This window comes from Sinocyclocheilus grahami, unplaced genomic scaffold, assembly GCF_001515645.1.
Source record: "Sinocyclocheilus grahami isolate Dianchi unplaced genomic scaffold, SAMN03320097.WGS_v1.1 scaffold597.1, whole genome shotgun sequence".
In the NCBI taxonomy this organism is placed as follows: Eukaryota; Metazoa; Chordata; class Actinopteri; order Cypriniformes; family Cyprinidae; genus Sinocyclocheilus; species Sinocyclocheilus grahami.
Window position 1 is genome coordinate 109,073 of NW_015505776.1, and position 20,646 is coordinate 129,718.

General features: G+C 37.7%; 2 protein-coding genes across 3 annotated transcripts in view; both read left to right on the forward strand.

Annotated features, from left to right (window-relative positions):
* The first annotated feature begins 1,899 nt into the window (after positions 1-1,899).
* LOC107557289 (serine/threonine-protein kinase 38-like) lies at positions 1,900-4,929 on the forward strand. The gene is made up of 9 exons (XM_016240654.1): positions 1,900-2,065; positions 2,196-2,247; positions 2,470-2,592; positions 3,340-3,423; positions 3,529-3,652; positions 3,821-3,975; positions 4,124-4,226; positions 4,669-4,730; positions 4,807-4,929. Exons 1-9 carry the CDS (start codon positions 1,932-1,934, stop codon positions 4,927-4,929), a joined length of 960 nt encoding a protein of 319 aa, XP_016096140.1. The 5' UTR covers positions 1,900-1,931.
* A 738-nt stretch (positions 4,930-5,667) lies between these two features.
* The window catches only part of LOC107557299 (gamma-secretase-activating protein-like), a 17,344-nt gene continuing 2,365 nt past the window's right edge, over positions 5,668-20,646 (forward strand). Inside the window, exons 1-30 of one of the 2 annotated variants that reach the window (XM_016240681.1) lie at positions 5,668-6,168; positions 6,324-6,385; positions 7,525-7,581; positions 7,799-7,868; positions 8,001-8,048; positions 9,291-9,379; positions 9,496-9,565; positions 9,704-9,753; positions 9,850-9,954; positions 10,070-10,126; positions 10,216-10,268; positions 10,383-10,462; positions 10,575-10,577; positions 10,861-10,938; positions 11,018-11,104; positions 11,249-11,341; positions 11,511-11,731; positions 11,820-11,889; positions 11,972-12,051; positions 12,181-12,261; positions 12,861-12,995; positions 14,280-14,338; positions 14,602-14,633; positions 15,363-15,424; positions 16,127-16,222; positions 16,980-17,050; positions 17,143-17,237; positions 18,146-18,265; positions 18,421-18,482; positions 19,129-19,233. In XM_016240681.1, the coding sequence (XP_016096167.1) occupies positions 6,087-6,168; positions 6,324-6,385; positions 7,525-7,581; positions 7,799-7,868; positions 8,001-8,048; positions 9,291-9,379; positions 9,496-9,565; positions 9,704-9,753; positions 9,850-9,954; positions 10,070-10,126; positions 10,216-10,268; positions 10,383-10,462; positions 10,575-10,577; positions 10,861-10,938; positions 11,018-11,104; positions 11,249-11,341; positions 11,511-11,731; positions 11,820-11,889; positions 11,972-12,051; positions 12,181-12,261; positions 12,861-12,995; positions 14,280-14,338; positions 14,602-14,633; positions 15,363-15,424; positions 16,127-16,222; positions 16,980-17,050; positions 17,143-17,237; positions 18,146-18,265; positions 18,421-18,482; positions 19,129-19,233 (2,373 nt within the window). In that variant the 5' untranslated portion in view covers positions 5,668-6,086. Of the gene's footprint in view, positions 6,169-6,323; positions 6,386-7,524; positions 7,582-7,798; positions 7,869-8,000; positions 8,049-9,290; positions 9,407-9,495; positions 9,566-9,703; positions 9,754-9,849; positions 9,955-10,069; positions 10,127-10,215; positions 10,269-10,382; positions 10,463-10,574; positions 10,578-10,860; positions 10,939-11,017; positions 11,105-11,248; positions 11,342-11,510; positions 11,732-11,819; positions 11,890-11,971; positions 12,052-12,180; positions 12,262-12,860; positions 12,996-14,279; positions 14,339-14,601; positions 14,634-15,362; positions 15,425-16,126; positions 16,223-16,979; positions 17,051-17,142; positions 17,238-18,145; positions 18,266-18,420; positions 18,483-19,128; positions 19,234-20,646 lie in introns of both variants that reach the window. The other variant, XM_016240679.1, reaches the window with a different exon arrangement.

Here is a 20,646-nt window from a genome sequence, read left to right on the forward strand (position 1 = left end):
CAGTCTTACAGTATATATTGCTATGGTTACCACGAGTGTCTACTCAGCACCAAACGCTCTCCTAACCTATATCTACATTACTGAAATGTTTAAAAACGGTCATTTTGTTCTGAATAACCGTTTCTTTTTATTAAACATGGCCTGTAATAAGAATGCCATTAACTAGACTCCATTAACTATTACTATACATGCCATTAACTAATCTCTCTCTCTTCTTTCTTTCTGTTATTGCCCGCAGGGTGTTTGTAATTAATCAGATTCCTGATAGTAATTTACTGTTGGTGGTGATTCAGGCAGATTGTGACTGTTATCGGCAGTATTTCAGAACAACAACAACACTCTTGCTTCCATGATACTGCTTAAAAGACAGTTCTTTAAACAAGAAATGAATCTCGAGTAACTTACTTTTCAGGCAAAAATTCGTCAATTAGTTGGAAATGGTTTAAAAGAAGCCAAAACGTCCAGTTTTGCGTGTATCCAAGCAGCAACGCACATACTAAAACCCGGCCTGGAACACCGTATATGAATGGAACGGAGTACACAATGGATTTCTTCATTCGACTCAAAGAGTTCTGAAATCACTCATTTGAAACTCTGCTTCGGGTTTTTATTTTCTCTCCAATTAGAGAGACTCGCCTACCAGTAATTAATGAACTATTTGGCCACTTTTTTTTTTTCTTTTTTTTTTTTACTATCGTTACATTATAGTTTTTACTCTTAGTTTTTATAATCCTAGTTTTTTTTATAATCTTTTTAAAATTAATTTCAGGTTTTGTTTTTAGTCTATACACTCTTAAAAAGAGAAGACTTGCAATAAGTTTTGTTTCACCTATCAATTATTTAAAATATCTATATCTAAAACAAAATGTGTGTGCATGTATAACTGTGTATGTGTGTGTGTCTCTGTGTCTGTATGTTTAAGTAAGCTTATTGAGTATTAATAAACTAGTTTAATCATTTAATTTCAGTGTGTGTGTGTGTGTGTGAGCATATTCTACATTTTGGATGTGTTTTACTGTCAGCCATACATCCATGTTGGCCTAGACCCTACAATAAACCACCTTCAATGCCTTCATATGCTTGAACCCCGGTAATTGCTGCTTGCAGCTATATTTTTTTTTTACTATCGTTACATTATAGTTTTTACTCTTAGTTTTTATAATCCTAGTTTTTTTTATAATCTTTGTAAAATTAATTTCAGGTTTTGTTTTTAGTTGTTTTGGTTCATCAAGTTTGGTTAATCAAAAGTGAGAAAATGTTACCATGGAAACTAGTTGAAATAAAATAAACTTATTAAGTTTATCTATTTATATTTTATTTTCAGTTCATGTTTATTTTATTTCAAGTAGCAAAAATGTACTTTTATTGTTTTAGTTGTAGTTACCTACAATAACCCTAATTAACTAAAAATTCAATTGATAAAATAATTAATTAAAAATAAATCTTATAATTATGATTAATTATTTTGCTATTGTACAAGGTATAATGACAATAAAAGCATTCAATGTTCAAAAGAAAAAAGCCAAGACTTGGTCCAATACACTATTATTGTACAATATAACTCTTTATTTTTGTAGTGTTAGTGCAATTCCACTTTTTAATGTTTTGCTGTAGTATATTATGTGATATATGTTAAAGGCAAGCCACTCTAATTTCACTGTACATGGTATAATGACAATAAAAACATTCAATGTTATATTTTTATTATTGCTGGTCACTGTGATGGTGCTGTGATGATTATTATTAATAATGTTATCTAAAAAATAATATCATTTATAATAAATACTGATTAATCAATTATCGTTGTAATTATTAAAATGTAGACATACTGTACATGTGGTTTGTTTGGTAGTAAGGCTCACTGGTGTATTTGCGTTCATTTATATTCAGAGAGCTTTGCTTTGCAAATGATTTTCCTGTTCTAGACTAGCATGGCCATGACGGGTGGCATGGCAGCGCCTCTCCCGATGAGTAACCATACACGTGAGAGAGTCACGGTGGCCAAACTCACGCTGGAGCACTTCTACAGCACCCTGCTCACCCAGCACGAGGAGCGGGAGATGCGGTAACCATAGCAACACTACAACCCACTACACCTGCATCACTCAACGTATCGTTTCAGTCAAGTATTAGTTGATTAGAATAAAGCGGATTTGTTGTGGCTGGTCATGATGCAGCTGTTCCCTCTGTTTCAGGCAGAAGAAGCTGGAGTTGGTGATGGATGAGGAGGGTTTACCTGATGAAGAGGTGAGATGCCCTCAGAGAAGATATACTGACCTTAGAGCTACCTCACTGCCTGAGTTAATAATCACAGAAATGTCAACAAAAAAACCTGTTTTGCTTATCTGAGAAGTGGTTTGAATAAGACTCAGACTGTGTGCTTTGTGCTTAGTACCCTGCTTCGAGTATGCCAGTGATGTTGCATTTGATTCAAAATATTTTCCTGAGTAGTTTGTATTTTTGCTGTAGAAGAGTATGAGGCGCTCTCTGCACGCTCGTAAGGAGACCGAGTTTCTGCGGCTCAAGAGGACCCGTCTTGGTCTCGATGACTTTGAGTCCCTCAAAGTGATCGGGAGAGGAGCATTTGGAGAGGTGTGTCTATAGACGTCAACCATTATACTAGCTGAAATGAAAGCTCATAAATGATCGTTATATAATGCTCTTCATTAGCAAGCCACATAAATAATGCTTCCTCATGGAGACGCAACTCACAGTTGATTGTAATAATCAACAACACGATACTCTAATAAACATAGCCCTGTTTTATATGGATTTGTCATTATTCAGTTAACTAATAACTAAGTATGTTTATAATCTTTCTCTCAACTATTCTTCTATCGTGGATGCCTTGTGCAGTGCATTCTAGGATTGCCTTTTCCATGAAGTACAATGGAAAACTGTCTTGTAAAATATTAGGAGACATCATAATGTCATTGCCTACCTTTAGGAGATGCCTGTACTGCTTTAAGATGTTGTCTAGTTAGGCAGCTCTCGGGGATTTGAAATGACCATTGTGTGTTTATAACAATGTTATTTTTGTTTTGTTTATATACTTTTGTATACATTTTTTTTTATATATATTTTGAATTCCTTTATTTACATATTTTCAGTTATCATTTTAATTTTAGTTTAAAAGATTTAATCATTAATTTTTTTTTTTTAATATTTCTAAATATTTTTATTTTCGTACTTCAACTTATTTCAGTTAGTTTCCAAGGCCACATTTCAATATTTTAATTTTAATTTTTTACAATTAACAATTCTCTCTTTTTGTTTTTTTTACATTTCATTTCAATCTCAGTCGGTTCTCCAAAAATTTTCATTTTGTGCTGTATTCAGGTGCGCCTGGTTCAGAAAAAAGACACCGGTCACATTTATGCCATGAAGATCCTCAGGAAATCAGACATGTTAGAGAAAGAGCAGGTATAGACTCGATTACATTTAATTCAGCCATCTCAGATAGTCCCCTGTCTGTCATACCGATCCACTGATAATATCTCTCCTCACCTGTATTCCTCCCTGGGGCAGGTGGCTCATATCCGGGCCGAGAGAGATATCCTGGTGGAGGCTGATGGCGCCTGGGTAGTGAAGATGTTCTACAGCTTTCAAGATAAACGCAATCTGTATCTCATCATGGAGTTTCTGCCTGGAGGTGAAGACAGATGAACAAAATGTCACATGTTCTTTACTGATGTAGCAGTTAGGGATTTAGAACTGGAAAAGGCAGTCTGCTCGTAGCAGCACTATGGAAATTCCTGTTTTTAGAGCAGCTGCCCAGGGGCCGTAACTCTTGTGTGTGTGTGTGTGTGTGTGTTTTCAGGAGATATGATGACTCTGCTGATGAAGAAAGACACGCTGTCGGAAGAAGCTACGCAGTTCTATATTGCAGAGACTGTCCTGGCCATTGACTCAATTCACCAGCTGGGCTTCATTCACAGAGACATCAAACCTGACAACCTGCTGCTCGACTCACGGGTGGGAATTCGCCTTTATCTCTTATTTACTCACACACAAAACAATATAACATGGTCACAGTGTTCAACGGAGATGAATGGGTTTATGGAAGGCTATTGTACTGTATGAAACTGAACACCTCATAACATTCTGTCTTTATGATTTGTAGGGCCATGTCAAACTGTCTGACTTTGGCCTCTGCACAGGCTTGAAGAAGGCCCATCGGACTGAATTTTACAGGAACCTCACGCACAACCCTCCCAGTGACTTCTGTGAGTAACCCACATACACAAATTACACAGAGAAACAACACTTGTTAATACATACAAAAAAATAAAGAAGTCATATCATAAGAAATCAATTTTCCTTGACTATGACTTGCTGTACATATTCAGAACATTTTCCTTCCCAGTCACACTGACATAACAGAAATAGGATAGGATTACCAATAAGGAAAAAAGTCCAGCAAGTCCTTGCTGTTTCTGGCTGTGTGTAAGCACATACTGCTCTGCATATCTTTACGAAGAATTACAAATATAGAAGCCATCAGCTGAAGATTATTACAAAAAGGTCCCTGATCTTTTCAGTCTGACTGTGGCGCAGAAAACTTAACATCGACGTTTTAAGTGGATCTGTAGGCAAAACATTTTTTTTTTTTTTATGTAATTAACCAGACAAAATGAACCATATTTGCTCTGTTTCCATCTCCTTTAGCTTTCCAAAACATGAATTCAAAACGGAAAGCAGAAACATGGAAAAAGAACCGAAGACAGCTGGTAGGAGAGCGTTTCTTTATGTTACAAAACAGAAATTTCCTGGTAGTAGTAGTGATTTCATTCCTTTCATATACAGGCATATTCAACCGTCGGGACACCAGACTATATCGCCCCTGAGGTCTTCATGCAGACGGGCTACAACAAGCTTTGTGACTGGTGGTCTCTTGGAGTGATAATGTACGAGATGTTGATAGGTTAGTACGAACAAAAATTGGTAAGTGAACTTCCAGTGTATGGCTGTTATTGTAGAAGTTTAGGCGTTTTTGTATATCGAGTATGACACAATCGCAGCCAGTAACATACAGCATTCCGATTTTCATCCAAATTGAATAGTTTCTTACAAGCTGTCTTAATTGTTGAGGATATTTAGTGACTGGGCGCCTGCTGTCGTGCATGACTACACAGTACTGGCCACATAGGCTGAAAAGAGCAAATCCTGTAGCTTATGTGTAAAAGATTGGTGCTGGGGAGGTGCTTTTTGTTGCTTTGTTATCGGTTTACTTGATGTAAAAATGTAAAAGCAAGAAATAAATGTTAAAAATATTGAAAGTTTTCACAGACCAATTTGTACAAGTCGAGGGAAAGTCAAGCACCCTCTCTAGTGGTGATTTCTATAACTACAAGTTAACAAGAGACCTAGTACTGATCAGCACAGCAAATTTAGGAGTTAGAGAAAATGGACTTTTTCAGTAGTTTACTCGATGCTGCTTTGAAAACGTTTAACCAAAGTATTTATTTTAATATATGTTAGATTTAAATGCAATCATTTAAATATACAAATAGATCGACATTTTTCTAAATGAATATACATTTCCAGTTATAATATATAATGAATGCAATAAAAAAATATATGTATACACATAATTCCTCATACAGTAACATTTCACAGAGTGTGATCTCTGATTGGCTCAACTGTGTTTTGGATCCGCCTTCGTGCTCATATGGCAGCTCTTTTGTAAACACCGCAAGTGATGTCGGGATCGGCAGATTCACGGACTTTCGGTTCATTTCGAGTCGAATGTGATCGATCGTGATGGTTTTTTAGGTCACAGGGTCAGTCAGCTCGATCATTTCCAACTCCCTAAAGTTCGACGCAGTTCGACCGATTCATTTTAAAGAGCCGGTTCAAACGAACGATTCGTTCTAGTAGTAATACATTTCTAATGATATTTAGCGCACTGTCTGTGTTCGGCACATCGATAAAGTGGAGCGACTTGTAAGATTTAATATGCAATTTTTACTAAAGCGTGTGTTTAGCCAGAAAGTTTGTATGCCGTAAATGACACTGCCGAGGAGTGAAATCAGGTCACTTCCTCAATCTCAGGTCTAGTTCAATCTGTGCAGGACAGATCACACATGTTGAGATTAAACCCCACTTTCGACACTCAAAAAGATGTTGTGGCAAGCATTTTGGCGAAGGAGGAAAGAGCGAATATAGGTAACTTATGCGGACTTGCTATATTATTGTTTATTTAATAATTACATAATTATTAATGATATTAACCCAACTGTATTTTTGCTGGTATTGTTAATACGTCGCAGAGTGCATGCTCTTATTGTTGCTATAAATGTACTTGTTTAAAATGTGTGCAGGTGTTCTTGAGCCTCGCATTCTGAGTGTGGAGAAAGATGGAGGGGTCGTGTACTCTTGGAGAGTAAGTTTGGCTTGTGTTTCATGCGTCACTTTAATTTGACAGGTCATGCGCGCGACGTTCCATTCATAGCAGCGCAAATGACGCGCGCAGGGACAATCTGTCGCCAGTCTAGAGCAAATGAGCACTACATGCCTTACATACAATCAGTGTTGCCAATTTAGCAACTTTTCAGACTACCCTAGCAACTTTTCAGACTACCTTAGCAACTTTTTCTTCCAAAAGCACCTAGCAATTTTAAAAATTGATTTGGCAACCTTTAGCAACTTTTGATAAGTGACTCTCAGACAATGTAAAGGCACACATTTTCCATCCAAATGACACAAAAAGAGGAAACCACAGATGCCTAGCAGTACACGCATCACGTGAATTGAGTTAGCTGCTATTTGCAATTGTTCAATTTAATAATAATAATTTGATAATTGAATAATTGTTTATTTATGATACACTTTGCTAGTAGCTTGGATCTGCGATTGTTGATCAGTTAGGATACTGTAAGAAAAATGGACAATCTTTCAGGACATTATCCATTGTAACCCGAAAACACAATGCGTCATTTAAAACCATTACGGAAAATTCTTTCATATTAACATAGTAGATTGTGCCTTATTTTTACAGACTTTTCTTAGAGTGTAGCATACTAACTAACTACTAATACACTGCTTAAAGCATATTAGTTGAGAATGTGTAGAATTACTAGTTTACTAGCTACTAAATCAACTTTAATAGAAATCATTCAAAAGTGTGTACGTTTTCAATAATTCAACGTATTTAAAAACACAGTTATTTATATTTTAATATCATGTCATGCATATTATTTTACAAACAAATCTAAATGAACATATATTAAAATCAATTTTTTTGCTGAGATTTGATGATGTGACAATTTTGCGTCGTGATTACGCAATGGCATCATTGCGCAAACGTCATTTAGCAACTTTTAGCAACAAATCGACCCATCCTTTAGCAACTTTCTCCGAAAATTAGTTGGCAACACTGCATACAATAGACGCTATAGTAAATGGCTTACATGCAAACTGAATGGATGTCACTGTGTTCACTTCTCGTTATCCTTTCTGCTTCTTTTGATCTTTTAAAAGTTCTTTTTTTAAACTTACTGATTTGCCAATCCTTATGTTTAGGGGGCAACAGGAACTACAAGGATTGGGAAATATGATCCTCACAGTACAGAGAATAAGGTACAGAATGGGTAACCATGTTGGAGATGAACATTGGGCCTATGGATATGTAATTCCAATCATATACACCTTATTATAAACAGAATATAAATTTACAGTCAAAAATGACAACTTGGAGTTGTGTATTAAAATAAATGTGAGAATTGTGCATCACTTTCAGTCTTAATGAATTGAACCATGAAATGTTTGTGTAACCGCGTGCCTCTTGTGTTCACAGCTCCTCTACACTTTTGACAAGCAAGTGTGTGTCAGCAGCTGCTCTTTAAATAAAGAAGAAACACTGCTGGGTGAGACTACAGGCCAATATCATTTATTTTTAGCATACAAGCAGCATCATTGTATGGGTAATAGTGTTTAATTTGGTTCATTATGGGTTTGAGAAGATGATTACTAATGTGAGATTTTTTTTCCTGTGCTAGCGGTCAGCCTATCTCAGTCCACACAGGGAGAAGGCCGCCTTAAACCAGGTACAAGACATCATTCATAACAATATATTATTTACTGTTTTAATTGTTATTCACTGCAGGGCTCAACAGTGCAAGCATTTTACTCACATTGAATAAAAATAGATGTGAGCGAACTAGAATGTATTTAGGAGCATGTGTGAAGTCTCCACAGGTCTATAAAAAGTCTAAAAATACATTTTTTAATAAGATTTAAGGTCATAAAAAGTCATAATAAATATCTTAAATGGTATATAAAAGGTCTTATTAATCATTTTAATAAGTATTACATTTGGGGATGAAAAACAGGAATCACCATACAACCAGTGATTATTAAACTTCAAAGGCTATGATTACATTAAATAAATAGGAGTGCTGCTAACTGTAATTGTAAATGCAATATATATATATATATATACACACACACACAAACACAGTTTAAAGTAGGCCTATAAATAATTACATTATTATTAAATACAGTTTAAGCAGAAATATTTAAAAACCTAGATTACTTTTTACATTTTAATACATTCATTTTGCCTGTAAATGTCTCATTGTATCCCTTTATTGAGAAAAACACATTATTTGATTAATTTTCATTGCACCGTTTAAGTTTTTTTAATGCACTCCTAAATTTAAATTCAAGCCCTCTTTTAGCCCTTTTATTCATATAATAATAATAATAATAATCAGTTTTGTGAGACATTGAGAAATGTTTGTGTTTATTCAAACGGACAACTGAATAAATTTGACTGAACACCACTATATCAACTGTCGTAATTTTCAGTTATTAGTTACAATTTAACATAGTTTTATTTGCCTCTATGGCATGATTGTCACAGGTTCCTGTTTCTGAAATATTTTTATGGTTGAACCATTTGAGGGTGAAGAAGTTTCTTTGCAATTTTTTTTTACCAATATGCTTTCACTTCTCATATGGGTTGCTGTGGTAGCATCATAGTGAAGTTGATAAAATAAATGTTGCATAAAGATTTCTCCTTTGTGTCTTAAAGAAATCCTAATTCTGTCACCAGATACATACAAAGAGTTTAACTGTAGGCCTAATTATTGTTTGGTTTGTTTTTGTTTTAAATTCAAGAGGCATAATATTTATACTAGGTTGCCTATCATAATACAATTAAATAAAAGTGCGTTCACAAAATAGAGAATCTAAATGTATATAAATGAGCTTAGCACAGGCTCGCAGTCACGCTGTCTAGGTTATTCTTTAACTCCTGACATAATTCTGTTTTCTTTCTTCTTTAGTGTCAAAATGTTTAACTCTTCTCATTGAGATACACCCAATCAACAACACAAAGGTCCTGAAGGCGGTGGACTGCAAAGTCAAAGTGCAAGTAATGAAAAGCTGTTATGTGAAGCTGGTGATGAAACACACAATACAGAATTCCTTATGAAAGTCCTGCATAAATCACACTGAAATAGTCTGTTATTTCCCATGACCCCTTTCTAGTTTCTTTATCCTAAGACATGCCGGACCACCGTACTGGAGAGTCATTTGCTGTTGGCGGCAGAGGATGGCTGTATGTATTGTGGAAATATTCCAGAAACCATCAATATGCTTTTTTTGTCCATTGCACTATACCATATTTTGTTCAAGCTACTACTAGTTTGAATATATTTATTGTAATTTATCATGAATGGTTATTTTGTTGTTACAGATGTGGATCAGTACCACATTACTCTGACGAGGCAGGAGGGCTACAGAGTGGTAAGGGCTGCTCTTTATATTTTTATGATATAAGGATTTATAAAAACCGAATGATGTTCATATGAATGGTAAAAACACATGTACTTGTTCAAACAGGTTATGCAGAATCCTGAGCGTCTGAGCAGAGAGAGAGTGGCAGAGGACTTCATTTGGGTCCAGTGGGACTCGGACACTCAAAGACTCTTCTACCTCACTGCACGGGTCAGGATCTCTTTCACTGTTGCTTGCCCTTATTCCTTTTCTTCTCTGAGTTTTGAAGAAGGAACATGTACATATTTCCAGTATGTGTCAGTTTTTCTTCTTCTCCACCTTATAGGAGAAACACACACTGAAGTGTGTACAGTTTTACCCCGATCGCAACTTTGAAACCGTGGTATACATCTTTGTGTCACATCTAAACTGCCTTATTTTAATAATATGAGGAACTGATTCATTCAAAACAAATGCTTTTATGTGCAACAGTTTGAGCTTCCACTGGAGATGCCCAGCGTTTCTTCTGTAACTTCTTCTGTGAGGTCAGTGACTTAATTCATTTGACATGCAAAACAGCTCATAATACACACAAACATAATCATATGATTGTAAAAACCCAGTGTAAAAAGAATAAAGCGGTGTCTGTGGTTTTACAGGTTTGTTAACTTTGGGTACGATCACTATCAGGACATGAAGGACGAGGGTCTCAGGTTAGAGGTGTTCACCAGCCAAACAGGCAAGTTATTTAGCATGTGCTCTTCAATATGAAATCATACTGTGAAACACTGAAATATTTGCTCTATATTTACTTATGTGTTTTTTCATTTTTCTAACTTATCATGGGATAGAGAGTAAGTTTATATTTTCTCCGCTTTTTCACATGTATTGACTTAGCCATAATCAACATGCTTCACATTGTTGATACTGTAGTTTATAAGCTGCCATATAATTGCAAAAGCAATTCCTGAAATCATCTACGGTAAATTGCCAAAAGGCACCGTATGCTGTAAATCGCCTACATGATTTCTGCTGATCTGCATTTCAGCGATTTTGGCTTTAATTATGTTTGTATGCAATTAATTTGATTTGAACTGATGTAAGTTCCTGTTATGAATCTCTGGATGCCTTGAACAGGAACCATGTGTGTGTGCTACAGCCATCCAGTGCACTGGCATAAGGACGCCACCTACACTATTGCATTTGTGCACAGAGGTACAAAACGTCATGCTGCAGTGATATAAACATTCACACAGATCATTATATAAAGCATTAATTAGATTCTCTCTGATAGGTTGCAGTAAGACGTTCACTGTGTCTCTAGAGAAAGGCTCCGCACCTGCTAATTTGCCAACCGTCCATCCTATCTTCATTCATCTGGGTTAGTACAGCCATCATCTCTCACTCAGCCCACAGAAATCCATCCAACCCAGTCTTTAATTCGCTCACATACAGTACATGGAAAATCGTTCATCTGAAATAGTGTCATGGGTTATCTTCTCACTTGATGTTTTATTCATTTCAGATTATTATATAGTGGTTTACCTGGCTGATCATTTCCTGCACCTCATCAACTGCAGACAACAAGACCTGCTCTGCTACAGTCTTTTCCTGTCAGGTAAGGCCTGATATTTTGTTTTGTGTGTTGTTTTGTTTTGTTTTGCTGCTCGATATAAATTTTATATTTAACATGTATTTAGTATGATTTTAACTTTAATTTTAAATACAATCACTTAAACAATATTGTGTTTTCTGTGTGTATTACCTTACTCTGTGCTTTCTCACAGGGGCAGATGGTCACATTGAAGCCCTGGGTTTGGGCAGAGAGGTTGTGAATGTGTCTGGAAGCAGGCTGCTTGATGTCCGAGCTGGCACGATGTTCACCATGGAGCTCAACCCTGACTTTCTGCTTGAGCTTCTCAGTTCAGGCAGGCCTGAGGCCCAGCGGCTTGCTGCTCTGCACTGCATGCTGGTCTACCTGCAGCCAAATCCTGTGATAGAGCTCAAGGTGAGCGAGAAAGAGAGATTAGTTTTGTAATGAGGACATGTGCTAAAAAATTCACTCTAATATGATTCTCATTTCTCTCTTGTTCCAGATTATAAACTGGATCAGTGAGAATGTTATGAGCTTTGATGCTTTTGATCAGATTCAGGAATTTATTCTAGGTGAGTGCTTCTGTTCATGCGGCCTATGTCTGTTTTGCATTCAAAACGAGTATTAGAAATAACGGTATAACTCTCATTTCAGCTACCCTGTATAGAATAAGCTACCAGCAGTGTGTGAGCCTAGATAAATTGTTACCGTACTCCTGTGTGTTCGAGAAGAAGGTAAACAATTTGCTGTACTTCTTTTAAAGGTGCACAGAGTACTTTCCACATGACTTATTTTAAAATATTTTCTGTGAATATTAATCTGTTTAATGTAAACTTGAAAGAAGGCCTTGTCTTGTTTTCTAGGAGCTTCCTGTGGCTCTGACAGCAATCCCTAGGGTAAAATGCACCCCTGAACTGCTCTGTCAACCAATAATTAAAGGGAAGGTAAGAGATACTCCAGAATCTATATGCATTAATATATTTAATGAAATAGTCTTTGCGTGATGAACAGGGGGACATTTTTTAAATTAGACAGTATTTCAAACAGATGCTGCAAATGTGTTCATGTTTTTAATTTAGCTGTTAAGATTACCATCGTTTGAATTTAAAGTCAACTTTGACATTAAAATTGATCTGATTTACTTGTTACATGTTACTGAACATTGTGCACGGTTCATGTATAGTGTGTCACATTACAGAAACAGTGGCAGATCAGTACTAGTGCATAGACTGAAACAGACAAAGGGGAATCCATATCTAATTCATTAAATCTGCTTGGGAGAGGTGTTAGAGGGAAACATAGCAACAGGAAATGTTTGAGTCTGTGAAAGATTTCAACTGTAACCAAAAAATTGATAGATCAGAATAAAATTGTGAAACCCCTACTGAAACATTTGCCAGGGCTTCAGTCCAGATCGATCACTAAGACACATTTCATTTGTCAAAAGGGTACAGTGACTTATGTGCTTCATGGCTTCATTTATGAAAAATCTGTTTTGCAAATCTTCTTTTGTGGTAATAATTTTGGTTCTCGTGGGTTAAAGCCTAAAAGCCTGCAGGGTTACTGGGAGGAGCTACAGCTTGTCTTGGACAGGATGAGGTACTTTGAGGCGGTACCGAGCCCACGCTTCAGGACCAGTCTGATTAAAGAGGACTGGGACAGATTTCAGGCTGCTATGGTAAGCACTAGGACCACACATTACGCATCAGGACTGAAGAGACCCAGAATCTATATTAAAAGTTAATACAATTTGTTAAAATATTTATTTAATTTGGTTAAAAAGTTCAGTTCTGTTCTGGGATTTGTATAAACGGATTGGAAGTGGTTGGAGCAACAGCACAAGTGTCCATTTCACACACGCATTCACAAAAGTCCCAAGTGGAACATGCATTACTCAGTAAATAGAGAAAGAAGTTCTGTCACGGTGCGTGCGGGGAGATGAAGCGAGGACTCAATCGCTGGAGAAATGGTATTTTATTTTAGTAAAAAATGAAACAAAAACAAACTCAAACCACCCCGAGGGGGAAAAACAGACAGGCAGGCCTAAAGCTGCACACATGCAGACACGAAACACACACAATGAGAAATGACGGATCAGCACAGGATGACAGACACCAGGAGAATAAATGGGAACCAAACGAGGAGGCTAACGAGGGAGACACAGGTGGATCAACTATAACGAGGTAACAAGATGGGAGGGGCAAGACAATCGACAGGAGAGAGCACATGGCAACAGACAAACACAACACAAGCCATGTGCTCACAGAACACAGTCATCTGGTGGCCCTCCTGGGCACACCCGCTGCAGACTGCGACAAGTTCTTTACGGATAATTTATTTCTAAATTAAACCCAGATGAGATGTTTAACAAAAGTCATTTGCATTCTTTATGGTGAAATTAAATCATCACTGAAGCTCAAAAAAATGAAATATTACCCACGGTTGAAACACCATCATTTATAGAAAATGTGAACACCAGCTGAAGACTGCAGGCTTGTGTCAAAAACATTTTTATGGGGAATGTTTTATTATTGAATCACAGCACATTTGTATGTTTTTTTTTATTTATTTTTTTGGAGAAATTTGAGGTTTGAGAAATGTAAAATTCAAACTAATTGCAGAACCCAATAATTACACATTATTATGACTTTTTTTTTCTTAAAAAAGAAACTTGATACACATGTAACCACAAAAAAAAAAAAAAAGATCTTTAAAATAATGAAAAATATATTTTAATATTTTTATTTATTGCCAGCACTAGTTATAATATATTGAAGGTTGAATTAGGTTGCTACATAAATATATATTTATAAATGTATAATATTATATGCAGTATATATAAAATATACAAATATTAATTATTGATAATTAAAATATGACTGGCACGATATATTGACTGGTGAGCACCTAGGACTATGCTACAACTATCCGTTTAATAATATCATATTTGTTATTGCTGCAGAACTCTGAGAAGAAAAAATCTCCCCACTGTCGTCGCCAAATTGAGGAGAACACAAAAAAGTGGGTGGAGTTCGGCATGCGCCAAACATTATGTGTGCGTGAGTGTGCATGGAGACTGAGTGTGCAAGAACAGCATGTTATAAAACAAAACAAAACAGAGTGTCATTCCATGCAAAAGCAAACTAACCCTTATATGAATAAGTTGAACCTCTTTAAAACAAGACAATATTTACTTTTGCTGTTAATGTTTGATGAGGTCTAGGGGTGAAATGCAGCTTGATGTAATTCACATGTCTCTTTTCCTGTTTGTTTCTTACATGCAGAGTTCTGTCCATGGTGGACACTTGGCGTTTGGGTAAGAGAAACGAAACTTGTGAGATTATTTATCCCTGATCAAATCCTGGAAATATTTCAAACTTTCATGGAAAGTCCCAGCGACTGTAGTTTCAGGATCACATTCTCTGGTTTGAATGTAATCAGTCTCTGGGTTTATGTGTAGTTAATCAAGCACCTCTTTAGATACGAGGGAAATGGGAGAAGGAACCTCCTTCCTACTCAAAACACACACACACACACACATAAAACAAAGCAATGTGTTATCTTGTGTTAGTCAGAATACCTTTCAGTGCTGGTGGGGTTTTTTTTCACTTAGAGCTTGTCATTCACCCAACAGCTTGTTTTCCAGTTCCTATAAAGATAATAGAAATGTGTAGAATTATCAAGGTCGTTCAGCATTGTCTGACAGGACTTTTATTTGGCTAGTTCAGGAAGATTGAAAACTCTGTCATCATTTACGGATACTCATCTTGCTCATGTTTCATGACTTTCTTCTGTGAAACACAAAAGAAGATATTTTGCAGAATGCTAACGCTGCTCATTTCCATGCAACAGAATCATATAATGAACAAAAAAAGTCTGAATGTGCACTAGTGAGAATGAGATCTGAAAGCTACGGATGAGGGAAGGACTTTTGTGTTCCACAGAAAAATGAAAGCTATATGGGTTTGTAACAACATTGGGTGAGTACATGATGACAGGTTTGTGTAAACTAAACCTTAAACTCACTTTCTTTCGGTCCTTCCAGATAAGCGTGTAGTTCCACTGTTTCAAGAGGAAGACCAACAGCAGAGGGTGCTGGTGGGTCTGGTGAGTAGTGGACCTTTGAGTTGTCCATCATCTAGCAGTGGTCAGCTGTAACTTTCCACACAAAATATGTAGATATGCCATCAAAGCAGCTGAAATCAGAGTGAATAGAGGACAAGTGCAGACAATTCTAGACCATTATACAAACCTTGACAATGACAGCGAGGATGAAAGTGCTAATCATAAACAGAGGGCCTGACTCTGCCCTCACACAGAGACTTTTCTTAAAATGTTCTTGTGACTGCAGTAGTCCTCAAGATTTATTATTTTTATACGGACCACCCACTCCAAATCTAACGAGAATCGAATGCGAGAACATATAAAAAGTAAGTCATTCTTGAAATCATCTATTTGGATAAATCCATTAATTATTTAATTTAATTTAAAATTATATATTTATCATTTATAGTACAGCTTTCTGGAATGCATGATTCTGATTGGTCAATGGTTATGACTGGTCATTCTGCAGTCAAATTTCTTTATATGATGACTGTTAAACTGCATAATTAAATCTCGTTCCAAGCAACCAATTTACTTAATAGCTGTATTATATTCATGTCTCTTGGATCACTTAGTAGTCTTTTTTATTGCAAATAGCTATATGTATTATTTTGAACAATTTCAATAATTTTTATATAATTTTAGATTATTTAAATTTTTATAAAATACATATATTATATATTATTAAATATATTTCTTTTTCAGATGGTGGACAAACTCAGAGAACACTTAAACAGACATTTGTCACGACTGGGGAAGAAAAAGATAGATTTGCTGGTGGTGAATTATGCTGCAAAGCTGGTATGTGTTTGTACTCTTGCTGCACATGTTAGTAATTGGCAGCTGTGGGACAAATCTCCTTTGTCGACACAGAACGAAGCTGCACCTTAAGCAAAGCGCCCTTTTTTGAGTATTTTAAGTGTTTAAAGTCTGTCACTAGATCAACTGATTAGTCTATTTTGTGATTAGATTATAAATTGTGGAACAAAATGAGTCTTTAAATGTGCACAGTGCAGCAACCTTCTATCTTACAGTGTGCACTTGGTCCTAGAGTGATAAACTCTTGTCCTTATGCCAAAACAGTTATCTCCCTCCCGCCTGGAGGATTGGAACAAACCCCCATAATGTACTACTCTCCTATTACGGCAAGAAAGAATAGTTCAAGATATGCACTTTATATCTGTTTCCACCAAACTGTCTCTGGATCGAGCCCGTTCAGGAGACCAGAGGGGAAGCAGACATTTAGTAGCTCTTCCTGTTTTCAGACCAGGGCGAGCATGAGGATGTGAGAACCCATGCGTGATCTGCCTAGCATAAGCGCATACTGGAGTTAGTGAGCTTTCTCAAGTGAATCTAAAGTGAGCAGGGGTGGTGCTCGTGAATTTGTGCACACATTGAAAACAGGAAGGGAAAGTGAGTTAGATTGTCCAGTACACTCTCTGACAGCTGTCATCTTGACAGATTAGTAGTAATTTCATAGAGGATGGGTGTTGTCTTGAATCTGCCGTTTGTAGTAATATATGTATTTTTGTAATATATGACTGTGTTCTCTGTTCAGCTGGAGCTGGTCTGGCATGTGTTGGAATTGATGTGGCAGAAGCTGAAGTTGGGCCCCTGGGTGCTCTGCATGTATGTGCACCTGTCCATGTTTTACTTCCTCTTTGTCAGGGAATGAGAGTGCTTGATTTCTTGAATCTAAAGCCTTCAATTCTCTGTTTTAGTAAGCAGCAGGGCAGTTCAGAAGAGTGGGCGATGTTTCATGTGATGTTTCGCATTCTGGAAGCAACTAAAGGGCTCTGTCTCCCCCTCCCTCCAGGTAAGAGGAAGCCTGACTGAGACAATCTGAGAACACTTAGAAAACAGTTCCAAATCCTAATGAGCTGCCTTTTTGTCTACTACCTGCCTATTAAGACAGAATCCTAACTGAACCTTTTGAGTTACTATTTGGAACGCTCTACATGGGCAGCAACTCACACAAATATCTCTCCTTACATGAAGAGACTAAACTCACAATTGATTCCAGTAGAGTTTGACATTAGCATTTCTCATTTAATGAAATAAAAGTACATTCACTCTATCTGAAATCACATTGACTGAGTAAGTACTATGTTTGATTTGAAACTTACTTCACGACGTTCTATGTACATTCTATGTAGTATAAATGTATGTAGTATGAATGAAATTCAAACGCACTACATTTGTCATGGGACCGATGGTATAACTTTGTGTGTTGGGTCACAAAAATTGGATTTTTGCATTACATTTTTAGCATAAATTAAGCGTCTTCAACGGCCTTCTTGTTGGGAGCATGTTCATGCTATTTAGTTAGGCTGCTGTTTTTTCTTTCCATGTTTAGACATATTTAGACTTGTTTAATGATGCCAAAAGGAAAAACTGAATCTTTAGTTCTCCCATGGCTGACCAAAGACATTTGAACCCTCTGAAGATTAATCAAAAGAGCATCTCTCCAAAATCCAAATCAATCCCATGTAGTTTAGCTATTGGGTGTGTCTGATTTTCTATGACCCAGTGAGGGAAAAAAGCTGTTTCTGAAATCTGAAGTGTACCAGATCTATCTGGGTGGATCCACTCTTTGACACAAATGCTTTGGCCTAGAAGGCGATTAGTAGTGATGTTGTTGACCCAGTGCTTCACTTCTGTCTACTCTATCCATCACAAAACTGGTTAAATTGCTTAAGTGGCTCATTATGTGTGCATTTTTAGGTTATTCTACACTGTTAAGTGTGCTCGGAGTCCGTTGTCTCCCACAGCACACTTTTCTCCAGTATGTGGACCACGGCCTTCTTCAGCTCACAGAACCATTTGTTTCACGCCTTATGACAGGTACTAATTTAAACACACATTTTAATATACCCTGTTCTGAAAGCTGTCCATTTATATATTGAGTGCATACATAAAGTACTTAGACTTTATGAACTCCTTATTTTAAGTACAATGTTATGTTCTCTCACTCTTTCTGTCTATCTACCTCATGACAGACTTGGATAACAGTGATGCTAATGAGCAGCTGAAGTTTAGTATTCTGAAAAGACTTCCTGAGGTAAGTTCCCTACTTAACTCTTCTCTTGAAATCTGTCTTATGGAGTCCAACCCCTGCCTCACTTCTCACTCAGAGCTTGAAGCTGCTTTTGTGGATGCCAGAATCAATCCTGTGTAAAAGAAAATGAATGTGAGCATGTTTGTGGTCATGTGTTTGGTCACATCATGTGCTTGGGCTCCAGTCTTTTTTGACAATTTTGCAAACCAATTTCTCCCCTGCTGATTAGTCCTGCTGAGTTCTATGGTAGTGCACTCATCCATTATTGATTTCCCACGCCTTCCCCTTGTTTTGGAAACATTTTGGTTGCTAGTGTTATTGTAAATGTTTCATCAGTGCAAGTTATTCCAAAGAATCAAAATTTTCTTCAGAATCTATCATCAAAATAGATGATACTCTTTCTCTGGGATGGGAAAATGTTCAACAATATCCAAATAGTTGTAGTTATAGTAATGCAGCTTTCCTAAAATGTTGACAAGAGTTAATACAGTATTTTAATGGCAGTGGCAGATAATACTAATGTTAATCCAATCAATTCCCAACGTCCCACCCAACATTTTTGCTTAACAAATATTCTATTTGAATCACGAAAAGTCACATTACAGGTTGTGAATGACCTTTCATGTTGCCTTCATGTTTTTGTAATTAGCATATGGAGCAGAAAGTGAGTCAGCAGTGGGATCATCCCATCACTTCTGCATGCATCTCTAGAGAATACGTCAGGACTCTGCTGGAAAAACACTCAGAGAACAGGGTGAGTATGGCAGGGGGCAGGCCTGGTTCAGAACCAGAACCAAATTATGAAAGGCTTATAGCCTATTATGGCCTATAGCCTAGAAAGTGTGCAAAGAAATGACTCACAAGCGTGCAGAATTCAGCACTGTACAAAAACTCTGGCGTTTTTAACAGTGAGTGGATTCTGACTAACTTAAACACTTCTGATTAGTCATTGTGTTTAAGAAATCAACTGATTTGGCTATGATTGGCAATGCTACAAAACACGTTGTAAATAGAAACATACTCTGTTACTAACGTAACCTCGGTTCCCTGAGATACGGGAACGAGTACTGCGTCTTGCTTAAGACGCATATGGGAAAAAGCCTTTTTCTCCTGAACTGAAGCCTATTTCATTCACGCAGTGAAACTGCACGGCCATTGGTTCGTGCAGGGCTTAAAAAACAACCCAAGGGCGCGGCAGCGGAGCTGCACGAGCCTATGGCGACGAAGCCCGCCAAAGCCTGCCAGAATGGGCGGGGCATCTGGCTATATAAGCGGACGCTCGTCACAGGATTCTCAGGTTTACTTCGACTGAAGCGACGACTGAGTCAGCTACATAGCACGGCTAGCAACGCAGTACTCATTCCCGTATCTCAGGGAACCGAGGTTACGTTAGTAACCGAGTACGTTCCCTTTTGATACTTCACTCGTACTGCGTCTTGCTTAAGACGCATATGGGAACAGTCCAATCACGCCGTGCTAATGTAGTGGAACGACTAAAGGTATAACTTCCATAAGCAACCAATGCTTATAGAGAAGTCAACAATAACCCAAGGCTAAGCGGGCTGAGCTTTCTAGGTCACACCCGGTCTGGTTAATCGTTCCAGAGTATACCCGTAACTTCGACACCCAGGGGTCGAGAGCTAACAGGTGAACAATACCAGAGAACTTGGGTGTGTGCCATTTCAAGCGAAAAGGATCCTGGCCTGTAAGGCCGGGACTTCCAGGTTATAAAACCTCGCAAACCGAAGCTGACAAAGAGTTGTACCGATCGCCTATATGGAGCGGAACGCTCAATATAGATTCTCAACGTCCTGACGGGGCAGAGCAGAGATAGATCTCTGTCCTCTTCAGTTGGAGGAAGTGCGGACGCCTTTGCTCTCCAGCCGATGGCCGTGGGCGGGCAGAGATGCGCGGCCACTGACTCATCTAGGGGAGGCGGCTTATCGTACCCCTTTTCTTCAGCGCCGTCGATGGAGGTGAGGGCGGATGAAGAGGCAGTATGGAGGCGGGCGAAGTATGGAGCGCGCCACGATCTGGTGAGCTCGTTGTGGACCTCCGGGAAGAATGGAGAGGTACGCTAACGAGGGCCCTGTCGGTGCCCCGGCAGGAACCATTCGTCCAGATGGCTGCGAGTGGGTTCCTCTGGAGGGGACCACTCTAAACCCAG